A 19,581-nucleotide genomic window follows, 5' to 3' on the forward strand; every position below is an offset into this window, starting at 1 on the left:
ACATTTTCTGCACATGCCAGGAACTGTTACCTTCCAATTAGAGGAAACAAACGCTTAAGTTTTACTGGAGACTAGAGAGAGAGGAGGTGATAATAGGCACACTGCAAAAGAATTTGCACTTTTAAAATGAACCTATTTGTAATTTTGTTTTTGTTTGTTTTTATTTTGCTTTTTTCATTCAGTGATATGGTTTCCATGAGATCCAATTTTATTAGACTGTGGTAAATGTTCCCAGGCCCATTAAGCCCATCGTATGAGTGACATAATACTCAGTCAGTTAATACCCTGATGTGAGAAAACCATTTGAGATCAGTCCAAGCTCTAAGAAAGAGTGATTGGCAGCTGGGGTAACATCACTGGTACCTTTCTCTGAATCTTCTGTCAGTGACACAACTTGAGTAGTAGGGAGAGGATTAAAGCCAGACAGACGGTCACGTGAAGAGGGCACATGGAAGGTGAGGCTGTTTGTCTGGTTTAAAGGACTGTATTAAAGCATGAAAGAATACAGGGGGCTGTAGAATAACTGAGCGCAGACATACAAGGTGTTAAAGCGCGTGTGTGTGCGTGCGTGTATGTAATTTAAGGAGGTTACAAAGCATCCAAATAAGAGAAAGTAGGAATAGACTTAAAATAAGCTTCTGACATGTCAAGGTGGCCTAGATGTGAAGCTCAGAGTGATTACAAATGAAATCATTAACTTCCCACTCAGCGCAGGAAGAAAGTCATTAAGACACACATGCTTCGCTTAGCTCACGCGTGCGTGTTAGACAGTTAGAGAGATGAAAGAATGAAAGCAAGAATGTGACGGGTGTAGAGTGTCGCTTTGGTGATGTTAGCGATTTTCTTGATCTGCTGTCACATTAAAGAAAGTTATAGCTGTTAATTATGAAGAAATGCATTAAGTGTGCTTGGTGTTTGCAGCAGACACAATATTATCATGACATCAAATCGCGAAACGCCACAATCAGTAGTAAGTGTGAGCTTCATATTTGAGGTTTTTGAGCTGTAATATGGTTGTTGTTAAACTTGATGTGCACCACGTGGTGTATTTGTGGCTAGACCCACTCTGTTGGCCATGAAGTGTTATGTATTGCTCATAGTTATGTACACAGACGGTTTCCTGAGGCTGAGAAACTCCTTTTCGTGTATGTATTGACCTGTCAATCAAATTAGAGTTTGAGTTTATATACCAGGTTGGCTTTTTAGGTTCCCAGCAGATAAATGTTTATTTCTTGCCCGATAAATGTGTAAGTCTTGACAGCAACAGTTATTTTTTAAATAGAATAGGATATTTCTTCTGACTGGCTGCCTCTTGCAAATAGGGCTGCTGTGTTCTCACAGACAGAGCCGTGTGCCTGAGAAGACTGCATTAACGATATCATACACATCGTACGCCAAACACTGTCAGAAACTTGGTGTTTAAAGCGGTCTGAAGGCTGAGCTTCTGGCTTATAGGGATTACTTGTAAATTTGCTGACCTCATTATTTGAATCTTTCTCCATTTTTAACATGAGCATTCGCCATATATGTATAGCTTTACTGTAAACACATGTAATAGCGTGCAGCTGTTTCTGCTGTTATTCGTCCCGTCTGTCCCCTCCACACCCGGTGTGCTGGGATATAGGCAATTAAGCATCCTTTCCCATCAATCTTTCCCCCAGAGAGCAGACACCGGGGGAGAAAGTGTAGAGGTTAAGCTTTGAGGGATGGCAGAGGATTGTGGGTGAGCGTAAAAGAAAGGGTGTATATAGAGAGGGAAGTCATATGACTCCCTATGTCATGGAGATGCAAACCGATGAAGAATGAGAAAGGTCATTTTCACACACAATAGCCCAAGCGAGCGAGCGTGCACACACACATGCACAGAGGGTTTGTGTCATACTAATGATGGCTATTACTCACTTGAGTTAAAGGGCAGAGGAGAACTGTACAACACTGTACCATTTACCGAGATCTGCCCTCCACATGTGAGCACTTAAAACATGCCCCAAGCAAAAAACTGTAAACAGAAATGCAGATTGTGCATTGAATGGCGAAAACAACTTCTCCTCAGCAGCTGAACAACATCCTTTGCTATTCTGCTGAAAGCCATTTCATTTAGCCAGACTTATTTACAGTGTGGCTGACAGTACACAGCCGGAATAATTTCTAATAGAGATTAAAAGTAAATCTGCACCTGTCAGAGCAGCTTCCCTTCTGTCTGTCTGACTGCTGCTGTGTACTCTGGATTGTGTGTGTGTGTGTGTGTGTGTGTGTGTGTGTGTTCGTGCGGGGGCTGTGATCCTTCACTGTGTACATATGAATGCGCTGTCACTTGGAAGTTGCTTTCTCTGTGTGCTGATTCGATTTATATATATAAGAATGTGAGTTCTCCTATCATGCATGTAGCTCTGCTGGTATGTGGAGTCTGGTCCAGTGCTGTGTTTGCAGATAGTTTGAGTGACAGGAGGCTGGGGAACTGGGGAGCGATGTGTCATGCAGCTGCTGTGTAATAAATACTGGATATACAGCTGCTACATTTCAGAAGCATTTATCTCGCCAAGCATTACAATATAAGAAGTGATTTGCATCACAAAGATGGCATTCGATGTGTTGACATTTTCTCTGTGCTATGAAGTCTGTAGTTATAATTAGAAGCTCGCTAGCAATGTCTTCTGTAACTTGCTGAAGCAGTTTGCACCAACCTTTTCAGCCTTTAATCATCACAGTGTTTTACTCAACCCCCCATTTATCTAAAGTATTATATATTACAAAGTTTAACCTGGCCTACCATTGTTGTCATCAGGGAGTAAGCCCTCAAATTAGATAATTACTTGACTTGCTTGCTTTCTGCCAGTTTTAAGAAATCATCATCAGGGTTTGAGCATGAAGCATACTATAAATAATCTGACCTGCCATTATTCTGGGTTTGAAGCAAGGGGCAACTTCTGGAGCTTAAAAAAGAGGCCAAGGCAGATGTGGCGAAAACTGTAGTGCCTCTGGGACTAGCTGATGAGTTAGCATTAGATCCTTACATCCACGTAAGGTAATTTCTGGCTTGGAAAAAAATGGCAGAGACTAAAAACACTAATGTTGAAGCTTCAAAACGTGCAGTCCAAAACCACATTTTACACTGTCTTTCATTTCCAGGAGGCAATTAAATGTGGCAGAGAACAAGAATGTGATAATGGTCTCTATTGCGTCAGGGAATGGCGTTTTAGAAACCAAAACAAAGTAGAAAATCAGCTTGATTTAAACAGAAAAATATCCCGGCACGTTCCCAAGATTAAACCACCACCCAAAATAGGAAAATCAAAACTGGAAAAGTATAAGCCTCAGAGTGTTTGCGAGAAGAATGAAAGACAAAAAAAGGGTTTAAAAATGAGCAAATCTCTCACACTTTTATTTCTTTTACCAGAAAGCAGCAAAGACCAGCAGCTATGGAGCAAAGTCAGCTAGGGTTTATTAATGACTGGGAAGGCAGAACAGAGATACAGTATCCAACAAGGCCAGAGCTTGGATAATGCTACACAGATGGGTCAGGATGGACTTAGCATATTAACAGGTTATGTAACACCAAGTGCTGTGATTGTCTTACTGTGCCCCGATTGGCTCTGCTCATGTGGGTGTTATAGCTTTGCTACCGTATCACTCGGAACGGTTTTTCCTACAAGGCAGGGTGTGTTTGTATTTTCTTTAAATATGCAAGACAGTGTGGGAGATGGATGTTTGTGAGTGCTGTGATGTTGCTTTTTTTGTTTTGTTTTTTAAATAACTGCATCAGGGGACTAAGCTAACCCCAGGAAAGGGGTCCCATGTGGGGGCTGCAGCATCCCCCTTTTTTGCAGTGCCTCTCGACTGTGGGTGGTTGTTGCCAAAGATAAGACACCTATAATGCAAAATAAATACTGCTGCAGACTACAGTCTCCATCTCCCTAGCACACAGACACTTACCATATCCACAAGGATGTACACACACTCAAATTCACTAAGGTGCCAACCCTATTTGTAACTAAAGTCAACAAAGAAATGCAAATGTTGGCTGGAATGGATGGATGGTTAAGGCACACTGTTGTCGTGTTGAACTTTGTGTTGTCATAATCTTGCAGAAACAGGGCTGAATTTCTGAGTTCATACATAAAATGGATGTAAACTTGTTTATGCCACTGGCCACAGAAAATGTGGGATTTATGAAAGCAAACTGAAAATGTGCACACCTCTCAACACAAGCCCAAGGATAGCAATGAGCTACCCGTTACACCTGTCTCATCTGATACTCTTGTTTACTCCTGTATATTGCTATCTAAAAGCTTTACGTTAAATCAATCTTAAGCTTAACATTATGTACGTCTATACTACTACGAGTTTTTGCAATGTTTTAGTCTGTAATTATTGGTGAAGCTGTATTAGATTGTATTGTGAAACAATACAACATTAGTGTTGGATATGAATTTGTATGATTTTCTCCAAGTGTGACATCCTGCCTAGTTGACTCTTTCTGTTTATCTGCTTGTGCGCTTGAATGTGTGCATGTGCCCATTAACCATATCTGTAAATCCTCACTTGGAGCAGTATATAACCAAACCCCCAAGCACTGTCAGTTCCCTGACATGCCCTAGAGAGGCATTCTCGCATACTTTAACTTAAGGTTCATTGACAGTGTGAGGCTGTTGGCATGCAGCACAAAGCATTTAAAAAATAAGTGGAATTTTGTGTTGGAATAAGTGACTTTTTTTGCAAAAGAGTACTGTATTGACGCATCTTGTATTGATGGCTCTGACTTATTTTGAAACGGTGACATTAAGGTCTACATGGAGCAGCACATTGCAAAGTAATAAAACACGAGAATACAAATATTTCACATTATAACAGCTGTTTAAATTTTTGTCGTTTTCAGGTCACTTTCTAGATTTGCTGAACCGCTCTGAATTGAACCTACAAGAGACTTTCACTTCAACTTGGGGCTCTCTATACAACAAGAATTCGGATGTTTTCTCCGAGTTATACACAGAATTGAAGAAGTACTACCGAGGAGCCAACATCAACCTGGAAGAAACACTTAATGACTTCTGGATCAGGCTCCTGGAGAAGCTCTTTTTCCAGGCAAACGGGCAATATGTCATAGGTACATTTAGTTCACTTGTTGGACGCACATAACAGCTAAAAGCTTTTCGCTGGCTCTCTGCTACAGTAAAAAAACAAAAAAATAACTTATTTTATTTGGCTTGGGATTATTTCATGTTCTGTTAACCATATTGGAAACTGGTCGATGCATGGTTTATTACAGTAATACCATGAACCTGGCACACTGCAGCAGCTAGCAGCTCTAGTTTCTTGAGAATTTGCTTTCAACTGTGATTACCCACATCTTTTGTTCACCTGATGACCTGCTTGCTGTCAGAGCTGTTGAATCAAGAAATCACTTAAGTACAACGTGTCTAACAAAGTGAAGCAGGCTAAAATATATCAAAAGCAACACATGTAACACATCAGGTCTAAAGAAACTGCTAAAAGGTCCGATGCATGTGTAAGATTTTTTTTGAGTAAAAAATAAAATAAATGATTTATTATTTACTTTTAAATAATTTTAGCTTCAGCCTTCAGGGGTTAACCCAAAACCTTGAGAAGTGGTGAGATTTTCTACTTGAAGATTTCGTTTGATGTGTTTGCTGATTACAGGTGAGGACTACCTGGAGTGTGTGTCTAAGCAGATAGACACACTGCGGCCTTTTGGAGACACACCCCGTCAAATGAAGATGAAAGTCACGCGCACGCTTGTGGCTGCACGTTCGTTTGTTCAGGGCCTGGTGACTGCGGGCGAAGCCGTACGCAGAGTATCCCAGGTAAAACTATTTCTTCTCATCTTGCATGATCCTTTAGACTGAGCAGCAGCTCTGTTTTCCTGCCCTCACCTCTGCAGTTCCAGGCCCAATGCATAATTTAAACAGCGAAATCTAGTTTTGTACATAATAACGGGCATCTTAATAAAAATGTACCGACAGCTCTGGTGGAGCTCAGGATTCATCCAGAGAAGTTGAGTTGTCAGCTGTGTGGAAGAACTCGGGGCATCTTCTTTGTCAGAGGCCTGGCTGATATAATGTTAATGAAGTTAAAACCGCTGCCCCTTGTGTGGAAACATGAACATCACGACAGATTTTCAGAAGCATTTATTATTTCTGTGCGGTACAGCGCTGTAGGTATTGATGTAAGGCAAAAAAAATGCTGCTGGCAACAAACAAACATCAGCAGCTCTACTAATGTTTCTGCAAAATAACGAGTAGCATTCAGTGACACCCGAACAACATTACTGCGAGATCCAGAAATTAATCGAGCATATTTCAGATCTGCCTGAGTCACATTCACTGTATAATGACAGAGTTATGTAATTAAAAAAAAAAAGGGGGGGGGGGGAGTGTGTGTGTGAGTAAATAAACAGAAGAAAAATTAAAAATACTTTTCCACAGGGTTCAGTTTTGATTCTTTTCCCCTCAGATCAGCGTTAGCAGAAGCAAGACACTCTGCGAAGCATGGCCTCGGGCTCAGCTTGCCCCTGCAACTACAGTTAATTCCCTCTCCACGCTGAAAAATGTCTCCCTAGGCTGTGAGGCAGGTTAATTTCCCCCAAGAGAAATGATCCCCTCTTTGTAAAAGGCAAGAGTAAGGTTAAGATGAGAGCGAGACTGAGAAATAATTTCAGGGAGGTGGCCGGTATTGATGCCCCTGTGAAAAATATCTGCTGTCAGACAGTGGGCAAGCAGAGTGGAGAGAGATGAGGTTCAGTGAAAAATGCTTTGAGGAAACAGATCCTGTAAAAAAGTATGAATATTACAGGTATTTCTTTGATAACTTTGTGCTGTGAATGACCACGAAAGGGTAAAGGGCGAGAACTACTGTGCTCTTTCCTGTCACTTTAATGTATGTGATTAGTTTGTGGGCGTTGTCAGACGTACAAAGACCCGGGGTTCTTGAACTAACGTACCACATGCAGAAAAACAATTTGACCTTTTTGCAAGTAGGTGGAGGAGTAAACAACAGAATACATGTGGGGAATGTTGCAATTCCTATTCATGATCCATCAATGCTATTTTAATGAGCATCTTTTTTAGACAAACATATTCATATACAGACTGAACCCCAGCGTTGAAAGGTACTAAAAATGTGCACACACATTTCTCCCGGAGTTACTACGCCTTTTTTAAGGCATGATCCTCGACCACTTTGCCAGTGCTGAAGAGTAGTGAGTGATGAGTTCACTGAACAAGGGTGGCTCGGGGAAAACGAGTAAATAATTAGCGCAGCTTTTAACAAAATTACAGAATGTCATTTCAGCGCTAATGCCAGGGTATTGGAGCTGCTGCGTTCTGAATGAGGTCATGGAGTGCCTTCTGTCCTATTTAGAGTAGAGCACTCTGTAGTGCAAGAATAGTCACGATGGGCACACTTGGTCAGTCTGGTTTTAAAAGAGAATTTTTGGCGTGTTTCAAAAAACACGCAAGGCCAAGTTTCTTCCGAGTCAAGGCCTCTCTGATAGGATTTGACTGGACGAGGTGCAGACATCAGCCAACTGTTCAACTTCACATGTATAATTTGTGCGTTTGTCTGTGTCGCTGTCCTCCCAGCACACAGTCACAGTTGTGCTGTACTTATGCAGATTGGTACAGCACTGCGCTTGATAGGAATAAATTAAAACAGTGAGAAAAATGTGTGTGTGTGTGGGGGGGGGGGCAGATATAGGAAAGCTTTGACAAAATCCAGCTTCCTCTCGTATCCTTATCTTCCTACTCTCTCATTTTTTTTTTGTGTGTGTGTGTGTTGTCTTTAAATTCTGCAGCTCTTCTCCTTGTAAATTGTGAATAGTAGTTTCTGTTTGTTTCCCACAACCACACCCTGCTGTGTTCGCTGTCTGTGGCTGTATCTTGTATGTAAATTAATTTCAGCTTTCCCCTCCATTCCAATGAAATTCTATTAGCAGTAGATTAATGCATGTGCATTAATGAGGCAGCCTCTCTTTTTAGAAAAAAAAATGTGCACTGAAACTTGCAAAGAGGTCAGTAACTGAAGGTGTTTACTGTAGGCTGCTGGAGGAGGTATTAAGGCAGGATAAGACAAAATTCCCTCTGTGTATGTGTGTGCCTCCAATCCTTGTAGTCCTCCACAGAAGTTTGTTTTCATAAGAAAGATGAAATGAATTCCCGATAAGCCTTAGCTGTGGTGGCAGGTGATGAAAGAGTATCCTTAAAGGATGCTGTGAATAGAGTAAAGCAGAGAGAGAGAGAGAGTGATAATTTTAGAGATGTTTTTATAAGACAGAAAAAAGGTGTCAGCAGGAAGGTCTGTCTGGCTTTCTGGTTGAGTATTAATTCCTCCCTTGCTTCGCTTTGGGCTGCACCAGTTGTTACGTGTGTCCTTAACTTTTTTTTGCAGACTGTTTTATTCCCTTGGGTAAGGGGAGAGTAGGAAGTAGGCCACGCGAATTGCTCACTCTGGAGGCAAGGAGTCGGGATCAGCTTGTTCTGTAACACAAGGGAGGAGAGGCTGTCCATATATCCTTACTAATTACAGAGGAGAGACAAACAGAAAGAAAGACGGTGTGTCTTCATGGACATTTGCTGTGGGCAATGTACAAACAGGTATGGGAAGCATGCAGTGAGGGTGAAGCGAGGACGACTTAGAGTATGAAAGAGACATTGAGGATCCGCATGTGCGAAAAATATCAAGGAATATATGTCGAACTTTATCAAACTGAGATGGGTTTCTGCACTCCAGTAGGAATAAGATATGGGTTGTATTACTACTTATAATTTGAAAGCTTTTACTTTCCTAAAGCCAGGTGTGCCACAGTTTCCAGGCTGCCAGCCTTGGGAAGTTGTCAACATTAACCTCTAACAAGCAACACAGCAGAACTGCACATTTCACGTCTCTTGTGCAGTGCCAGTGATTCCCAGTATTGACACTGCATGGATGATGTAGGAAACACTCGATTAATCTCTTTTCAGGAGGATTTCATTAACATCTCCCAGTTTTTGTTTTTTTGTTGTTGTTTTTTAAATTCCCCTCAGTTAATCTAATAGCGTTTTAACATCTGTATCTCTCATTTTCAGTTATTCTCCCCAGTCCTCGCTGCACACTCCATTCTTCTCTTTCACCAAAAAAAGCAATTTTCTGACTCATCCCTGGTTAACAAGAAGTAGAGTACGGATGGGAGGAAGGGAATAAAGGAGGGCAGGGACGAGGATCTGACTCATGTCTCAAATGACTTGAGATCAGGCCTGGGAACACGGTTATTCTTTTTCTGTGTCACTTCTTTGCTGTCCGTGTGTAACTGAGACCAATTACCAAATTCTATCGATCCCTTTTTACACACAAGTGTTAACTAATTTACAGTGCTTGTTTTATTTTTAATGTGGTTTAAGATTTTATGTAGAGTTGATAAAGTGTCAAAATAAAGTTTTGCAAGTCAAATCTTTGATTAAATTTCAATGATCTTTCTTGATATTATCATTAAAGTAGCTACTGACTACTTATAGTACTAAAATACACACCCATAAATGTTGCTCGGAAGCTGTTTTTAGGAAACAGTGCTATGGACTTCAGAAATCAGTGCTAGCATGAATAAGAACAGTTTCGTTTCCCCTGATATCAACAAGCATCTGTAGAAAAATATCTGAATTATTTTCACACATGAACCCTATTGTTGTCCTATTTTCACTGTATATTTGTTAAAAGCTGGTTTTAACTATGACTTTGCTGTTGGAACTGCAGTTTCCTGGAAAAGCATTAGGCTGGCCCAGATGTCGGCTTAGAGAAGCTTTGTATGCGTAGCTGGACTCGTTCTGTTGCTCTCTCTCTCTCTCTCTCTCTCTCTCTCTTTCTCACACACAGACACACACCCAACACTTCCTTAGGTTTTGTATGCATAGCTGTACTCTCTTGTGAACAGAGCTTACTGGTATTAACCCAGTTTCACTTTTCACGCACGAAGGCCTTTTCCTGGGGGAACAGCCTTGTGGGATAGAGGGAAGAGTGCAAGAGACAGGAAGGATAGAGTGAGAGACTGAAAATACTTGTATGAATGTCAGGACCTTTTCATCGCATTTGAAACAAAAAGCTAATTCTTGCTAACTAGTTTCCAAGGAAACTGTGATGAAAGAGATCCTGGTGCAAACTAAAAAAAAAAGGTCATCATGGGAGGTGACCTCCTACTGCTGCCACTGTCATTGTGTAGCTAAAACAAAATGTACATTTTCACATCTTATTAAAACAGATCATTTTCCATATTCATGTCTTCTGTACAAAAGCAGTTTAACAGTTTAAATAGTCAAACGTGCAAAGTTTTGTCTCTCATGTAAGCTTAACCAAACAGTATTTGACTTGATTTTTTTCTTTTATCAAAGTGGTGCATGTTTATTTATATCTCTGTCTTACCCAGGTGCCAATGAGCCAGGAGTGCATGCGAGCCATAATGAAGATGACTTACTGTCCCCACTGCCGTGGGATGCCGTCTGCTAGACCTTGTCTGAACTACTGCACCAACGTCATGAAGGGCTGTCTGGCCAACCAGGCTGACCTCGACACAGAGTGGAGGCACCTAGCAGGTGGGGCGCACATACACTCCCTCATATGAATCCAGTTTAACCATATGCCCAGCTCAAACGTTCAACCCACACCTGATTCTAATAAAGGGGAGTCACGCTATCAACACACTGAGGCCCTACATATGAAACACTTCGCACTTTCTTCACACTAACTGTGCCTCATGGCTCTTTAGATACAATGATCCAGGTGGCTGACCGTTTAGATGACCCTGCTGGTGTGGAAAGTGTGATCCTCTCCCTTCCCAGTTACATATCAGAAGCTATGAATACCATGATGGAGAATATAGCCAGCATCAACAGCAAGGTCAGAACACACACTGGTACACGCATACAGGTCGAAACGATGTGATCAGCATTTACTGTGCACCTCAAAAAAGACATCAAACGATACTGTGAGCTGAGCCACAGTCTTAAAACCATCATCGACAACTGAAATGAACACTTAAGCTAACTTTCAGGTGGTCCTACTTGTTTCTAGTTTCTGCTAACAATGTAATTACTAATTTGGAAAACTTTTGGAAACATAGATGTGAATTGAAGCATTGTTTGCTTTTTTTATATGGGTGAAAGTCAGTGAAGAAACTGGTAGCTGACGTTTGGCTTTTTAAAGATCCTTAGCACTTGGTAATGCCGTAAAAATAGTAGTTAGCAATCAAAAGAATCTGAAATCTCTTAAAAAAACACAAACTAATAGAAATTGGTTCCCTCCAAAAGAACATTTGGACTTGAGTTCACATGCTGGGTCACTATGTGACTTCATTGCCCTGCTTTGTATATGCAGTTAACACATTTCCTCCCACTACATTAATGCTGTTATCATGCTCCAGATATTTGATTTCAAATGAAGGCATGTGAGTCATGACAGAGCCTTCAGGCCAAGCAATTACTTAACTTTTTAATGGTGCTTGGGTAACAGTTTATATGAGCCTTAAAAACAACTGGCAGCACTGAAAAACTGACTGATTAGTTTGGTAAAGGTGGGAAACGGCGTGGACGTTGAGAGGAAAGACAAAGCTTCCTCTGTGCTGGTTAGCTGTTTAAGAGGCTGGCTCCCTTGAGGTTAGCAGTGGACTGGCGGTCTGCCGCTGACCTGGTCCTGTATGTAATCACACACAGCTTCAGCCTCTGATCTTCATGTAATATGGCGCGCAGAGTTATAGTGTTGGATAGATTATTTCCTATCATACATAATCGACTGATGTCAAAAGCCATATGTTGTGTTACAAGCTTTCCTGACGAATTATGCCAAATGCAGATATTACACTGCGTAGCCTATATGGAAATATATGCCACTGCTCTGTAACTGAGTCAAAGCCAAACTGTTAAGCTGCTTACTCAAACCCTGAAACAAGGAGTTTATCAATTAATTTTTGATGTTGTGTGAGTCATAATAAAATTAATAGCAGCTCAAGATAGGATTTTCTTTTTAATAGTTACAGTGTGTGTGAAGGTTCAAAGTCTTGAGGCTCCTCTAAGCAGGCCAGACTGGATGACAGATTGACTGCAGTTTTTACTGTATTCCCTGAGTAGCATTTCTAAAATCCAAAGCCCCTAGGGACGAGTAATACTTTTCGAGTTGTGAATCATTCTGCTAAAGTGATGCTGTCATTGACTCACGAGGTTATGCACATAAACAAAACAAGTTATTATTCTTGGTTTATTTTTACTATTTTTATTTTTTTTAATATTAGATATAGTAAATACATACCCCCCCCCCCCCCACACACACACACACACACACACACACAAAAAAGAATAGAAACCCTCTTTTTGTTAGGACTGTTTCAGCTGTTTATTAACGGCTATGCCATTTATCTTCTCATTCAACATTTCGATTTGCCTTTTCCTCCCCAGCTTTTCCAGACATGTGGCAAACCCAAGGAAGCAGGAACCACCAGCACAGATGATGAAATCATGAAGCGAGGGACGTTTACAGTGGAGGACAGGTTGGAAGCCAGCTCTGACAAAATCGAAAAATTGGTTAGTATGTACCCAACTGAATTGGCACCTTGTTATTGCTCTCTGATGGCCTAATCTGTCCCATTCATAGTGATGTTTTTTAAAGGAAGAGTCATTGGTCATCAAGGCCAATTGAACCACTTTTGCTGTTCAATTTCACCTACGCACAGATAACTATGAAGTGATTAGACGGGAATGAATGCTTGGAAGGATAAATGTGTCAGATGACTGAACACTGCAGTTGGTTATTGAGGGACCCAGAGTGTTTCTTATTGTTGGTGTGTGACAGCATACTGTGACTTTGGGGGGGGGGGGGGGAAAGTATAAATGCTCATGAATGTGCTCTCAACAACTTTGCCTCAGGTGTCTGATGTAAGAATAATACTGGGGGACAATAGGCCATACTGGACTTCTCTCCCAAATCTCATCTGCAGTGACAGAGTGGCCACTGGATTAGGGTCCGAAGACAAGTGTTGGAATGGCAACAACCGTGCCAGGTAGGGAATATGAACCCATGAAGAAATTATTACTTCAACACAGAATTCCAATGTTGTGAAAAAGTTTTCCTTATTCTATCCTGATTTCTTGTTCTTGTTTTTTTTTGCATATTTTTACACTTACATGTTTCAGATGATCAAACAAATTTTAATACTGAATAAAATTAAAAATGCTATCCAAAACTACCATTACCACATTCCCTGGAAAACTGAGTTCAATTTCACTAACCACTGTCAGACCTGCTGAATCAAGAAATTACTTATACAGAATCTGTCTGACAAAGTGAAGCAGGCTTAAAGGTCTAAACAATGATTCATCCAGGAGGTCACAGGAGAACAGCATCTAAAGACCTGCAGACCTCACTTGCCTCAGTTAAGGTCAGAGTTCATGATTCAGCAATAAAAAAAGAGCCTGGGCGGAAATGGCAGCCATGGGAGATTCCTAAGGAGAAAACCACTGTTTACCAAAAAGAACAGAAATTCTTGTCTCACATTTACCAAAAAAGATCTTGATTTGCTGCTTCAGGACCTGGATGACGTGCCATAACTGATGGAACCATGAATTCTGCTCTCTACCAGAAAGTCCTGATGGAGAATGTTTGGCCATCAGTTCATACCCTGAAGCTCAAAGAGAATCTGATTATGATGCTTTGGCATGACCTTAAACAGGCCATTCATTCTCAAAAACCCTCCAATGTGGCTCAATTGAGATCATTTTGCAAAGGAGAGGGGGCCAAAATTTCCCCAAAGCTTCTTTCCCTTTTTTGAACAAAATCATCAGTTAAAAACTGCATTTTTATTTTCTTGGGTTATCTCTGTCTAATATTGAAAATTCTTTGATAATCTGAAACATGTAAGTGTGACAAAGATCCAAAAACACTAAGAAATCAGGGAGGGGGGTGAATACTTTCCATGGTGCTATATGCACAGTGTTGTTGTATGCCAGTCGCTCTGTGGTCCTGTTGCATTAGCTTAAAGTATGGCTTTCTTCTTGTTTTGAAACATTTTGTCACAAGAGCTAATTGCGTTACACTCATCTTGAGTCTGCTAAGCTAATGACGACATCTTTAAGGAAAGCGACTCTCCAGAATCCTGGAAAATCCAGAAAACGAATTGCTTGATTGTGCACACTTCCACCTGGTGCTGAGCACGCTGGCTGTTAACTGTTCACAGGTACCTTCCTGAGTTAATGAATGACGGCTTAGCCAGTCAGATCAACAACCCTGAAGTGGAAATTGACATCACCAAACCAGACATGACAATACGCCAACAAATAATGCAGCTGAAGATTATGACTCACCGCCTGAAGAATGCTCTAAATGGCCAGGATGTGGAATTTCAGGACACCAGTGAGTAATCTTTATCATCTCAGCCCACAAGAAACCTCAAATCAGATGACCTACTCATGATTACATTATTGTAACTTCTCTCAAATTAAAGAATAAAAAATAAAGAAACAGACACACCTCACCTGCAACTCACCCTGTCTGTTCTGCCTTCTACTCCTACTATGCTTCCTGTGTAGATTTTTTAACTCTTTTATGCTACTCACTTGGTTTAGACTGAAAATACCCATGATTGCATAAAATATCCTGTTACAACTTACATTTCCTGTACATGAGCTGCAGGTGTCTTGTGTCTTGTTTTCCCTACAACAACTACACTATGCTGAAAGCTTTTTTAGGGCATCTTTGTCCATTGACGATTAATCAAAAACATGTTTTCCAACTAAACCTGTGAAAATCAGGAATGCCTTTTTTGATTATCTGATTTCATTTTTCATACCACGTAATTTAAGTAACTCATGACAATGTTGACTCATAGCCGTATTCTCTTTGCCCCTGAACAGTCAATGCCAAATTTTTACTGGCAGTTAAACAAACACTTTATGTGCACTGTATGGTTAATAGGGTTAGTGACAGCTTTATTCCTGTTGGAAGAGTGAGCTCATGTCCGTACCCTGTGTCTATAGGTGATGACGCCAGCGGCTCAGGAAGCGGGTGCGCGGATGACATGTGTTCCCGGGATACACGCCTTGTTCTCCCCATCACTGACCGACCTGTGGCCATTCCCTACCCTCCAGAAAACGAGAGGGTGAAAGGCTCAGCCATGCAGAACCTTCCCTCCATCAGCATTTACCTGCTTACACTGCTCATTTTGCTGCTCCGGCGATAATTGACGAGGTGGAATCTGCCAACTGGGACTGAGACTGGGGCACCGGGGGTTGGGGAGAGTTGAAAAGGGGAGGGAGGAGAAGTTGGGGGTTAGTTAGCTTGCCAAAACTAAAGAAATCTAAAGAAACAACAACAATAAATCACATGGATGGACTTCCTTTTGGTGTTGGATTGGAGCAAAATGGAAATATGAGTACTCATAAACGTTTTTGTTTTTTTTGTTCTGCTCTCATCTTTTATTCTTCCTATACTATGACACCTTTAGAGCTGGTCTTTTTTTTTTCTTTTTTTTTTTGCATCTTCTAATGTTTTGTTTTTGGTGTTTGGTTTTCTCTGAGGTTATATCTGCTCCTAAAGCGTGTGCGAGACTGTATTGCTAACAGTATGTTGGTGTTGACACCATAGGGAGAGGGAGAGTCGAGCTTTTTGCAGTGGCACCCAGATACTACGTGTCGGTATTCCACTTGTGACCGTGGGAATTGTTTATTTATGATTATATTTGTCCCAAAATGATTTAATCACATTTAGATATTTATAGGAAAAGAAAAAAATATCTGATGACTTTAAAAGGAGAATTATCTGGACAGCATGACCCATCAAACCTCTTAATGCATTAAGCCTCACAGTATCATTACTTGTATGCACTCGCTCACACAGTGAGGTTGAGAGCACTTAGCGTCAGCACTTTTGCCATTTCATCATGTAATCTGTAATAATAGCCGTGATCACAGTCACACTGGCACGATCGCCCGGTGTAGGAGTAACACGGTCTGTCCTCTACTCCATCCATCCACTTATTCCTACACTCCCCATCCCACCCTCCTCCCCCGGCCCCACCAAGATTGTCTCCCTCCCTCCCTCTCTCCAGAACCTGCTGGCAGTGTAGCATCAACTCAACATTCTGGTTTAAGCAAAGCACGTGCTCGGCTGGGACAGGTCTCAGATGGAAGCAGCTTTTCGCTATAGAGTGTGCTACGTGGAAAGGAGGTGTCGTGTTAAGATGACCCCTGTGACAAAGGATTGAATGAAATGATCTTGGAGTCTTGTAGCACAGCAGAAATGCACACAAAAGCAGAGGCTCCGCTGTCCTGCTGCACTTCTTTTAGTATTCCTTTTACATTCACAGGAGAGCAAAAATATAATATGCATAAAATTTTGTGGGTTCCCCGCAATGGCCCAGTGTTCCTGTGATTAGCATCATAATTTCAGTATCATCGATTTTTTTTTTTTCATGACTGATTGCCGCAGTGATCCATATAACAGTAAAAGCCACACCGTGCACGTCTATATTTTTGATTGCTTCTTTGCCATTTTGTAGAAGGGGGAAATAAAAAATTAAAAAAACATGCTTTTAGTTCCCAAAATTTGACAAAAGCAAGATCGTTGTGTGCTCTTACCGCTTATTTTTTCATCATCTGTCAGTATCCATGTCCGCCTTTCATTATCTGAAACATTTCTATATCGGTGCCTATTTTTTGCCAACCTCCTCTGCCCTTTTCCCCACTCATCAGTTATAATGACCTTTAAAGCGTTCCTCGTGCTTCTGCGTTGTAGCAAGGCAATATGACAATGACACAGTGCTTCATTATGTGTCAACCTTACTGGGAATGTTATGGGAACACAGTTTAAGGCTTTCTCCCCCCGCCCGATTTGATGCTTGCTAGGGAGAAAACATGTACCACAATTTAGTTCAAAGCAATGCCAGCGTTCTCATTCAGGAGTGCTGCGTGCAGGATGATGGGACGATGCCCGCGTATGTGTTTCGTTTGCGTGTGAATGCGTGTACTTGTCTTTGATTGAAAGCGCAGAAGAGGGATTGACGATAGCGCCTCTTTGAATCGACAGTAGTTCGGATGACACAGAAATGAGATGAACTAAAATGTACTGCACTAACACGGTGTGACAGAGTGCTATTAAACTGACAGTAACAGGAGCTTAATACAACTCGTTTTTCAGAAATTGCATTTTCAAAACTTTCACTGTAATAAATGATCATATGTATTGATGGAATCTTATTTCATGGAACAGCGAGACAGGATGCAGAGGAGTCAAGTGGACATGATTTTTAAAGTACGTCATTACTTCATCTGTGCATTGGGACAATCCTCTATATAATTCATGTTGTGAAAAATCATTTACAGTACATGCACTCCCTGCTGATAATACTCCGAATGCTTTAGGATAGCGTGGGGTGCTGTCAGAGTTTTAGAAGTACATCTGATATATACTTGGTTAGTTTCTGCTCTGAAAAGGGGTTGTTGTTGTTGTTGCCCTATGTGTGACATGACAGGTTATTTTAATGGTAACTTCTTTTTTGATATGCTCTATTAATGAACGATTTGTTGCTGTGTGAATATGTGTGTGCGTGTGTGTCTGTCTGTCTTTCTGTTAGTCCCTGGTTAAGAAATCTGCCTGTGACTGCCTTTGATACTTTGAGATCAGTTTTAAGATTTAAACAGAGAGATGCTATGATGCAAGATGTTGGTGGTGAGGAGAAAAACAACAACTTCAAAAGTACCGTTTAGCAAGCACGCCACATAGGTCCTCTTTTTAAGACTCTCTAGAAAAGATCTGAATATGAATGTGAAGGTGCGCATGCAGCCCTGTAATAATAAAAGGAAGTACTTCAACTGTGATGGTGACATTCCAGTTCAAAGATGATTTACAACTTTAGGCTCACATCTCCAGTTTCAATGACAGCCTCACAATGTCATTAGCTGAAATTTGCACAACCCCTCCCCATGCCCACTCCTTCTTGACCTTTTGATCTCATTAATTTGTTGTTCAAAGCCCCACGCTCCCCTCCCCTTTTATAAAAACCTGCACTTTTATGAGGCCAATAAATGGCATTGTCTGCACAAAGACATCACAAGATGGTTGATCAATATGTGAGTCGACACCTTCCAGAAACAACTATCGATTGGGGGGGTGTGTGTACGTAGATATGGCCCGGCAAGATGTCTCCTGTCTGAGTATGGTGAAACAGTGTAAACATTAAGCCCCCGAGTGTGAGAGGAAGGAGAACAGATTGTCAAGGGCACTGATCTCAAATCAGTGTGTATGCCTCAATCCTGCCTTCGTTCATCACTGTAGGTGGCAATAATGCAAAGCTGATTATCCAGCCGTTAAAAAAAAAAAGAGAAGAAAAACGAAACAGATTTACTCCACACTGAGCTGAGACTTGGAGGCACATCTGAAGGGTGCCAGTTTATGAGGACAAAAATACTTTTATTTTTCCTGTTTTGATTTACTTTCGTTTCATTGTTATCGACAGAGAGTTTGTTCTTGTGGTGAACATGGAAGCCAGAAAGAGGTTGAAAAATATCTAAAATGTCTCATTTGCTGTTGTACCTGAAATCTTGTGTCAATTATATACATTGTAAGATTTTCAACAGTCTTGTGTCCTGTTTTTCTTTAATGGTTGGTGTGTTCCATCACAGTCATCGCTCAGCTTGAGCTAGGAAAAAAAGTGCTGGGTCTCCCAGTTGATCGAACCATCTACCTAAGTTGTCTTGTCAGAGTGCAGCGGGGCACACTGACACCTGAAAAGAGCCAATGGGCTCTGGTGATGATGTCAGAGGTGACAGCTGCTGTCTAGTGTTGCCACACAGGAAGAACTGTTCAGAGCACACTGAGTGCTTTGTCCTGTTTCTGTGTGTAGACGATAAACAACCAGCTCCCTCAGGATGATTTTAACACATACTTGAGGGTTATCCTATGAGAGTCTGTAAAGCTACCCTTTTTACATACACCAAAGTGCTTATAATAATATACGTACAGAAGGTAACAGCTTAGTGCAGTTGTGCGGTGTCTCCATGTCTTAAGCTCATTAAGTTACAAATTATATATATGTGTGAAACTGGAGAAACAGAAGAACTTGCCATCGGGTAGGAGCTGCAATATTTAAGTATTTCTAAAGCGCTATCCAGTGTACACTCCCAAGTATGTTGGGAATCATTTCACAAAATTATTAGTACCCTTTGCAGTTTCTTTTCAGTAGACAGAAACATTTATATTGTGATTCAAACACAATCAGTATCTGTCAATCATTCACTCTACTTACAGCGCACAAAAATGCCCAACTATACTTGCACTGTTCTCACTCTTCTGGCTTTCCGTTTGCCCTTCCCTGTACTTTTATGATTGTTAAATATCAGCTTAATGGGACAAGTCTACTCAACTCAATACACGTACCTTTGCCTTCATGAAGCCACAGATGTATGGGCTCGTGTGAGAAAAGCTCAAGTGTTTATATTGTCCTCAAAAACCAAGTACACCCTAACTGCTAAGTGCACTAACAGAATAAGTATCAGCCAGATGCTGCTAAACAAATGCTCTTGTTTTATTGATCATCGGCGAGTGTGAGCACCTCTATAA

The 19,581-nt window shown here is 41.1% G+C and overlaps 1 protein-coding gene across 2 annotated transcripts in view; it reads left to right on the forward strand.

The window, feature by feature from the left end:
- gpc1b (glypican 1b) overlaps window positions 1-18,596 on the forward strand; it is a 69,216-nt gene extending 50,620 nt beyond the window's left edge. For both annotated transcript variants that reach the window (XM_085255167.1, XM_085255166.1), the window contains exons 5-12: window positions 4,877-5,104; window positions 5,659-5,822; window positions 10,409-10,574; window positions 10,748-10,878; window positions 12,429-12,554; window positions 12,897-13,030; window positions 14,204-14,379; window positions 15,003-18,596. In XM_085255167.1, coding sequence (XP_085111293.1) covers window positions 4,877-5,104; window positions 5,659-5,822; window positions 10,409-10,574; window positions 10,748-10,878; window positions 12,429-12,554; window positions 12,897-13,030; window positions 14,204-14,379; window positions 15,003-15,205 — 1,328 coding nt within the window. In that variant the 3' untranslated portion in view covers window positions 15,206-18,596. The remainder of the gene's footprint in view (window positions 1-4,876; window positions 5,105-5,658; window positions 5,823-10,408; window positions 10,575-10,747; window positions 10,879-12,428; window positions 12,555-12,896; window positions 13,031-14,203; window positions 14,380-15,002) is intronic.
- Window positions 18,597-19,581: the final 985 nt, after the last annotated feature.

The sequence above is a fragment of the Mchenga conophoros genome, linkage group LG18, assembly GCF_057382185.1.
Source record: "Mchenga conophoros isolate Kocher_MC1m ecotype Shallow Benthic linkage group LG18, M_conophoros_male_GT1.1, whole genome shotgun sequence".
Classification (NCBI taxonomy): Eukaryota; Metazoa; Chordata; class Actinopteri; order Cichliformes; family Cichlidae; genus Mchenga; species Mchenga conophoros.